Source organism: Toxotes jaculatrix, chromosome 8 (genome assembly GCF_017976425.1).
Source record: "Toxotes jaculatrix isolate fToxJac2 chromosome 8, fToxJac2.pri, whole genome shotgun sequence".
NCBI lineage: Eukaryota > Metazoa > Chordata > Actinopteri > Toxotidae > Toxotes > Toxotes jaculatrix.
In genome coordinates, this window is record NC_054401.1 from 13,687,874 (window position 1) to 13,697,357 (window position 9,484).

Below are 9,484 nucleotides of genomic sequence, written 5' to 3' on the forward strand. Positions count from 1 at the left end.
TCACACTATGTACTCACATTTTTTTGCTAAAAGTTCACTGCATTAAAATTAAAGGTATGTAGATATTGCAGAAGATTGTCAATGCTGATAGAAACCCTACAACCTTGTGCTTACAGTGGGTACGGAAAGTATTCAGACCCCCTTTTCAAAGTGAAATTTTTCACTCTTTGTTATATTGCAGCCATTTGCTAAAATCATTTGTTCATTTTTCCTCATTAATGTACACACAGCGCCCCATATTGACAGAGAAACACAAAATTGTTGAAATTTTTGCAGATTTATTAAAAAAGAAAAACTGAAATATCACACGACCATAAGTATTCAGACACTTTGCTGTGACCCTCATATATTTAACTCAGGTGCTGTCCATTTCTTCTGATCATCCCTGAGATGGTTCTACACCTTCATTGGAGTCCAGCTGTGTTTGATTATACTGATTGGACTTGATTAGGAAGGCCACACACCTGTCTATATAAGACCTTATAGCTCACAGTGCATGTCAGAGCAAATGAGAATCATGAGGTGGAAGGAAGTGTCTGAAGAGCTCAGAGACAGAATTGTGGCAAGGCACAGATCTGGCCAAGGTTACACTTACACTTAAAACTTGCACTTAAAGTTCCTAAGAGCACAGTGGTCCCCATAATCCTAAAATGTTAGACGTTTGGGACGACCAGAACCCTTCCTAGAGCCGTCCGTCCGGCCAAACTGAGCAATCGGGGGAGAGAAGCCTTGGTGAGAGGGGTAAAGAAGAACCCAAAGATCACTGTGGCTGAGCTCCAGAGATGCAGTCGGGAGATGGGAGAAAGTTCTGTGTTCAAGTTCATGTGAAAAACTTGTTGCATCAGTCCCAAAAAGACTCATGGCTGTATTAGCTCAAAAGGGTGCTTCTACTAAATACTGAGCAAAGTGTCTGAATACTTATGGCCGTGTGATATTTCAGTTTTTCTTTTTTAATAAATCTGCAAAAATTTCAACAATTTCGTGTTTCTCTGTCAATATGGGGTGCTGTGTGTACATTGAGGAAAACAATGAACATAAATGATTTTAGCAAATGGCTGCAATATAACAGAGTGAAAAATTTAAGGGGGTCTGAATACTTTCCGTACCCACTGTAAATATGACAAGGCATATAAATGTGTATAAATTTATGTAAATACATATGCAAATTTATACATTTGAAAAGAACTGGATTTAAGCACTAAGTTGACTGTAAAATGATGTTTTCACTTTACTAACATTTGCATTTGCGTTTGCACTGGATCCATTTGGATGACAGCTTTAAATAAACCATATACAATATGTTCAGTCGCTCTGCTTACAAGATTTATTATGTGGGAGTAGAGTGGAGTACTCTGCTCTTACATAAATGATTTGTTGATTAGTCGATAAGTTGATTGAAAGAAAATTGATCAACTATCGACAACTAGTAGACTAGTAATTTTCCGGCCAAAATAACCAAATAGTCTGAGGTCCTTGCTTTTTAGATGTGAAGATTTGCTGCAGTTTATTCTTTTAATATCATTGTAAACTGAATATCTTTGGGTTTTGGAAGGTTTGATGTCACTTTGGGCAACTGTAAAGGTATTTTCACTGTTTTTATGGATTTAAGGGCTAAATTAATTGTGTCAGTTAAATTCAGAAACTAATAGTTGCAGCCCTGTATAGGAGAAAAAAATGACTGATCTGACATAAAGAAATCAAGTTCCTTGTAATGTGTAAAAAAATTTTATTGCGGTAATATTTAGTAAATTTCAACACTACTGTGTAGTAAGAATCAATAAAAATATTCTGTTATTTCATGGAAACAATCACAAAAAACAAAAAGAGCAGTTTGATTTTCCTGAGGAGAACTGTCGCTGCTGTTCTGATAATGTCCTGGAGGGAGGAGGAGATCTCTCTTCAGGTCTATAAGTTGGAGCGTGTGAGCCAAGGAAACTCCTGCAAATACAGACAACACGGCATTATATCAGACCTCCACAAACCATGGAGCCATTACAGGTTACATTACATTACATTACAAGGGCCTTTTGTGGCCTTGATGAATGCTGGGATCAATTTAACCTCCAAGTTCAGAAATGTAGTTGTGCAGGAACAAAGAATAGGTCTTTCTGCTGGCCACAGAGTGCACAACCATGGAGTTCAGCACCATGGATACAGTCCTCAATACAGCCTTCAAACATGTCTGCGAAGGGTTGCGTGGATACATTCAACATAAACACAGAGGGCCATGCTTTCTAATTATGGGGACCCTGAAATAGAAAGGTCATGTTGGTGTGAGGTGGAGGGATTGTGAATGGAATACAACAGTTCTGTGGTGCACCTGGAGTGTGTGGATTACTGTTCAGTAAGACATGTCAGTCACGTAGCCCTGTGAGGATGAGACAAGAGAAAAGTAAACACTGAGCTGTTTGTTGCTGTGATGCTGCTTTTAATCACTCTTGGCTTTGCAGCTGCGAGCGCCAACGCCATTCAAGTCATTGCACACCTATTTGTTTTACTTCCACGTAAAATGAAAAGGGGCCTGAATCCAAATGTCCACCCCTTCCAACTTGCAGCCTTTGATCAAATATAATGTGACATGTCTGAAGTGCTCACTGTCGTCAAGTCTGCATGACCACTGGGCTGCAAGGGGATAAAATGCGGCATTTAAGAACTGTTATTACTAATGTCGTGTTCTTGACCCTGACTGAGATTAACGGTGTCTGGGTATTCTGGACAGACAGGAAACCCTCAATATTTGTCCTGTGCAGGTTCCACCTCATAACGGACCTTATTAACATGTTTAATTTCACCTTTGCCAGGTAAAGTCCCAGCCAAGTTGAATGGGGCAATGACCATGATGGAGGCAGCGATAATTTGAGAGTTTCAAGCAGATGAAAAGGGGCATTGAAGCTTCAATTACATCCTCAACCAGCAGGGGGCGTGGCATTTCCACAGAATAGACTTCTTGCCAGTCATTACAGCTGAAGAAGCAATTCAGATGAACTATGTAAATTCAGCTTCACAACAAAACTCCAGGGTATTTTTTTCATTTTTGACCCGTGTTGCTCAGCTGACAGATACCTGCTGTTTTCTGTCGGAGGAAGGGTCGATGAGCACATTGAGGAGACTCGGTCTCTCCCAGTCGCTCAGACTAAGCTGTAAGGCACTGCGCAGCTCCTCCACCGTCCTCACCAGGAAGCCTCGGCCTCCAAACGCTTTCATAATCTCATCGTAGCGTGCCTCTGGCAGGAGGGTAACAGGAGGGGCTCTGACAAGCAAGATGACAACTTAAGATACCTTTCATTACATCACAGCTGATTACATGAAGGAAAGCATCACAGTGATTACACTGTATGATGATCACTTGACTCACATTGAGGTCAGATCTCCCATTTTTGCCATTTCTTTCCACGTCTCAGGATCCACTCCGCTGTATATGCCATTATTATTGACCACAATGATGACCACAGGTAGGTTATACCTATTAAGAAAAACAAGAAGACCGTGAAATCAAGTTGTATAAAATATTCTTCATAGAGAGGGAGGAAACAAACCTACCTGCACATAGTTTCAACCTCCATGCCAGAAAATCCAAAGGCGCTGTCTCCTTCCACACAGACGACCCTTCGGCCTGTATTCTCGCTCCTTTCCACAGCGGCTGCGGCTATCGCAAAACCGAGGCCTACTCCCATTGTTCCGAATGTGCCAGCATCCAACCTGCACATCAGGATTAGCTCATTTAAAAAAATGTGCAGAGACTTTAAGGCTTACTTGAGTAAAATCACACCACTCTAATAGAGTTAAACATTTGTAAACAGTGGCTATATTTTGTATTTTTTTAGTGTGGAAATTTACATTTGCTGTGTTTTGAATTTGATCCTTAAAGCCTCTGTGATTTCACATTCCTTTCTGATAATTCCCCTATGGAATATGCATTTTTGTGTACAGCTGTGTTTCAAGGCATAAAGAATGAACTGAGGCGACATCTGAGAAGTGTGTCTTAAACCTCTGCTCCAATCAGACCGTCTTGCCTGTGTCGAGGTAGGTGGTTGTTCAACATAGTGCGCCCTACATCCATGGTGTTTGCCCCCTCGCTGACAATGATGCAGTCACGTGGCAGCAGCTGGGAGACGTGGTGAAACACTGTGTAGTAGTTCATGGGCAATGCTGACTGCAGAGCGAGTGTCTGTGGAGAGACAAAGGGCAAAAATCTTGTGAATTTAAATAAATAATGTCAATACAATGTACTACATCTAAATGGAATCACCTGAAATACATAATAATCAGCTTTTCATTAGTGAGTCTAAACCCACCTTTGATATTTTTGCATTAGCAGCAATTTTGTCCTTGAGGGTGCTCCACCACTCTGCGTCAGACGGATATTTCCAGACATCTTTACGGACACACATCAGGAGCTGAAGGACAAAAAAAAAAAAAAAAGAATCAAAGACATTTCTGTGTTCTTACTGTACATCTTTAAAGCACATCAGGATCTTGGGACAAAGACCACAAGGAGAGAGACGCATCAAAGACTTGAGAGTATGTGTGTTGAATGAATTGCAGTTAATGTACCTGAGTGACAATAACACTGATGTCTCCCAGGAGAGCAACAGCAGGCCTCACATTGTTCCCCATCTCCTCAGCACAAAGGTCAACCTGCATGGATGACACAATTGTGTTATATTATTACAACACAACATTTGCAGCAACAATGGAAAACAGTGCAGGAGACGTGGATGAAGAAATCTATAAACTACACTGTCATAATAATAGTATTAAAAGTATTTGCACCAATCCTGAACTGGCAAATCATTTTATACAGTCAGATATTCTAATATTATTTTTGAAAGTCTCAAAGTCAGACATATTGAACTTGCTCATTTACATACCTGGATGACTTTAACATTGGGGTCAAATCTAGGTGGCAGACCAAAATGCAGAATCCAGTTGAGTCTGGCTCCAAGCAGAAGCACAACATCAGCCTGGAGAAGAGCTCTTAGTGACCGAAACAGTGGAGGTGGGGGCAAGATTGGAGTCGAGATGGAAAGAGACAATCAAAAACAAACTGAATACCATGTACAATGATGTTATACAAAACTTTACTCAATATATGTATTTAGTGTATGTGGTGAATAAACAGTATTGTGGCAGAGAAACCTGGTGTGTAATCTGTAATGTTTTGTGGACAATCTAATTAAATATATAACCCATAGAGAACTTTTTTTTATATATAAATTTGATCAGTAACGGAAACAGATTTTAACATTATATAAAACCATATCTAATCATACTTTCTGGCTGAGGTATTGATGCAATTTTTTTTTTTTTAGATTCCTGCAGGTTCTTACTGTGAACAAGTGTCTCACCTTGAGCGAGCAGCAGCCACACAGTTGGGGTGATCATCAGGCAGCACTCCTTTCCCCATGGGGGTGGGCAGGAATGGCAAACCGCTCATTTCCACAAACTCCCTAAGAGCACTTTCCGCTCGACCATAGGCTGCTCCTGTACAGCACAACAACACTCATGTCATCATGACTTATTTAATGATGCTCTGCTTCAGCAGTAATGGAGGAAAGTCTGGGCTTCTAACTCATTCATTGTAAAAATTCCAGAGATACTGCAAATGTGTCTTTTCATGTTACCTTTGCCAACGATGACTAAGGGTCTTTTAGCCGCTTTCAAGACAGAGACGGCCTCAGTGATTGCACCGTGGTCCGCCAGACTCACTGGTGGAGGTGGACAACAGGAGACAACTCTGCAGGAGAAACACATTTCTCTCACTTTACACTAGTAACCACATAATACGTAATACTCGTTAAAATCTATCTATAAAAACTGTAAATGACAACAAACCTGACTTTGCTCCTGTCCACTCTAGCATTGACCATGTCCCCTGCAATGTCCACGTAACAAGCCCCTGGACGCCCATATATGCTTGTGCGAACTGCCTACAAGCAACCAAACAATAAAACTTTAAGTCACTTCTTTTTTTGATATCATTAAACTGCATAAAATGTTTAATTTAGCCTGTTAGTTACATCACTGAGATGTTTTAAACTTTAAACAGTGTAACACCAGGCTGAGATGTTACCTTCTCTATCACTGAGGGAATGGCTTCCAGACTGCTGGGCCTGGCAGAGAACTTGCTATAAAGGCGACATGCCTCCACCTAACGATAAATTAAAGACAGTGTCAATTCAGTGAAGTGGCAGTGGCAGCAAAGTCCACGTGAAGGCGTGCTTTACCTGAGGAAACTCCTGAAAGGCTCCTGCCGTTTCCTGGTTTCGATCTGAGGATCCTCCAATAACAACCACAGGCCTGTGCACAGGCAACATGCACTTTTTTTTAACTACATGGTCATAGTCTATGGGTGCTATGGTTAAAACTATATATATAAAAAAAATTTTTTAAAAAAAGTCATACCAGCAGTTCATGTTAGCGTTGGCCATTCCACCCAGAGCGTGAATGAGTCCAGGTCCAGACACCACCAGGCAGGCACCTGGTCTGGATAAAGACAAACACAGGTGACAGGAGACAGCATGCATGAGAAAAAACTGACACAGGCTCGCCCAGTTATTATTGTGTTCAGCAAGTCAATGTCTTACCTCCCAGTAAGATATCCAATGGCAGAGGCTGCATAGCATGCCTGTAGTGTGACAGATTTTATTTGAATACAGTAAAACGATCAGCTGAAAATGTATGTAAGCAAACAGCTGTCTAGCAGAATAATAAGAGTTTTACCGCTTGTTCGTTGCGCATTCCCACATATTTGATCCCTGCAGCCTGAGCAGCCATGGCCACTTCAATGACAGGAACACCAACTATCCCAAACATGTACTCCACTTTCTGCAGGGAGAAAAAATCCTTCTAAACAAACTCCACACTGAAACATACGAGCTTTATGAATACGTGTGATTGTAAATAGCAGTAAAATGCATTTCACGGTATTAAACGTTTATTAAACTTGACAGCGCGGCACATGAACTCTGACACACTTCTTCGTGCACAGTTATATTGTTCAAATACAGACACAGCTGGTGGGTTCATGTGTAAGTAAGACACTTCATAACATCTTCGTAATGTTTAGGCGTTTTAAACGCTCATACCTGAGCCTTTAGAGACTCGGCAATCAGCTGCGCTCCAGTCACTTCGTCCATGGTTCTACAGAGACACTGTTCTGTATCTGCAAAGCGACGATTAAGGCCAAACTGCCAGAAACTGTTTCAACTACTAACTACAGGTACAAGCCACTGGACCGTGTTTGTTCCCATCCTCGATCTGCCCCTGAACCCGCCCCGATGCTATCACTTCCGACTTGCGAGCCAATCACGGGAGGCGCTGCGTGTGACCTCACATAAACACCCTACGCATCGTCGACCGGACCACTGACATAAAGTACTGCACCGATCGCTTGCATTTAAAGCTGTACTCGACACATTTCGTTTACACGTTTATTTTAAGTAAGAAGTCAAAATTGTTCAAATAATCTGACTCTTTACAAGATTTGAAGAAAACGTGCTGAGAATCAGCACGTTTAGTTAGTTGTTGTGCAACTCTGACCTTTATTCTGTTACCACATGTGATGCCCCATGTGTGACACCCTCTGGGTGTGTCTTGTCTTTATGTGTGACACCCTGTGGGTGTGTCTGCTCCTCCTGTCTGCAGGTGTCTTGAGTGGCTCAACACACCTGGGCCCTGTTGGAGAGTCTATTTGAGCCACTGCAATCAATTGCTCATTCTCTCCCTTTCTCTGCCCACAGGCACACCATGTGTTTGGTTTGGTCTGATTATGTTGTTTTGAGTTAGCCTTTTGCTTTTGTTTTACATCCCTCAAAACCTGCATACTCACACTTTTCACTCATGCACACTTTACACTACTGACTCCATTGATTTTCAGTGTCACCGTCTAGATGCACTTTTGGACAAGGAATTCTCCAGCAGGCTGTGGGGCACTTTCCTTTAGGGATTGGGTCCGTTTGTTTTTTTGGGGGGGATAGTGTGGTGAGAACGTGGCGAGAGCAGTTGTCTCGGGGGCACATCCGCTGCTGCAGGTGGGTAGCCAGTTCATGGTTGCTTTACCGGGCTGTCGGGCTGAGTCGTTGCCTGCATGGTTATTGCCGGCAATGCAGTGCGTAAATACCCACCACAAGTATCACACGAAGACTAGGGTTGAGATTTAGCCAGTTTGGGGTAGGCAGTGAGGGGAGATATTCCTTGTCAAGAGGCTGGTATTTGCCTCAATGCAGCTTGACGGTGATCACTGTATTTTCTGAATGAGTGTTGGTGGTAATGGCTTCCTTGGCTGACTTCTTTGAGTCACCGACATTAGCATTTGTTAAGGGCTGCAAGAAGGAGCAGCTAGTGGAAACAGCTCATCATTATAATATTGTTGTTGCCGATAAGTGTCGTAAAGAGGAACTCAAAAAAGTAGTTTTGTTGTCTTTGTTTGACCAGGGTGTGCTACATAAAGGTGAGCCGTGTCAGAAATTTAATGAACCGGACCCTGATACCTTTTTCACCCTCTTTGAACATGTTGCAAATGCAAGGAATTGGCCTGATTCGGACCGGGTGCTTATGCTTCAGTGTGTTCTCACTGGGAGAGCCCAGGAGGCATACTCGGCTGTTTGTGGGGAAAACCTAGATTATGAATCAGTCAAAGCAGCCGTGTTAAAGGCGTGTGAGTTGGTTCCAGAGGCCTATCGCCAAAAATGTAGAAATTGGGTGAAGGGTGATAAGCAAACACATGTAGAGTTTGTGCGTGATTTGACTTGCCATTTTCAGCGGTGGTGTTCAGCTGCATGACCATACATATGACCATATTAGAGCCGCAACGAATGATTGTTTTAGTTACTGATTCATACTCACGATTCGTTTTTCAATTTATTAGTTGCACAATCTATAAAAATTCCAAATATATCAAATAATGTCCCACACAACTTCTGCAAGGTGAAGTTTTGTGCAACTTGCAACAGAAGACCCCTAAGTATTCAATAACTATCATAAAGGACTAATGAAACTGAAAATGTACAATTTAGAAACTGCATTTTTACTTAAAAAAATGACAGTTATTTAAGCTGCTTTGATGAATTTTCTTTTGAACGACTGATTAATCGACTTATCGTAGCCCTAAACCATTACAGTGTTTGGATTGTTGCTGCTTTGGAGGAAGGCTGATCAGTCCATCATTTATCATAGGTTGTGAAAAACATTACCACAACATGAAGGACAGTGACTCAGAAGAATTCAGCAGCACAGGTGCAACTAATGAAATTGACTATTGCTCTGTGTAAAAACAGTGTAACAGTGAGCCAGCATGAACACCAGGACCCTGAAACTGTTACAGCTAAATGGAACACAGCCATTAGTCATTTTATTATTTACACCTGTGACTTTCCTACTGTGACAAAACGTCTTCTGTGAAAATGGATTCTCAAGCTGCTTCGCGTGTGGCATGTACAGAACTAAAGGCAATACCCCATAGAGACTCAAGTTCATTATTAAA

At 41.7% G+C, this 9,484-nt stretch overlaps 1 protein-coding gene across 1 annotated transcript; it reads right to left on the reverse strand.

Annotated features, from left to right (window-relative positions):
• Positions 1-1,721: 1,721 nt before the first annotated feature.
• On the reverse strand, positions 1,722-7,244 carry hacl1 (2-hydroxyacyl-CoA lyase 1). Its single transcript, XM_041043429.1, has 17 exons — positions 7,089-7,244; positions 6,724-6,828; positions 6,588-6,628; positions 6,406-6,486; positions 6,228-6,300; positions 6,074-6,151; positions 5,836-5,930; positions 5,625-5,737; positions 5,349-5,484; positions 4,872-4,977; positions 4,555-4,638; positions 4,296-4,397; positions 4,014-4,168; positions 3,541-3,699; positions 3,356-3,463; positions 3,064-3,250; positions 1,722-1,938 (listed from the first exon to the last, which is right to left on the reverse strand). Exons 1-17 carry the CDS (start codon positions 7,137-7,139, stop codon positions 1,906-1,908), a joined length of 1,707 nt encoding a protein of 568 aa, XP_040899363.1. The 5' UTR covers positions 7,140-7,244; the 3' UTR covers positions 1,722-1,905.
• Positions 7,245-9,484: the final 2,240 nt, after the last annotated feature.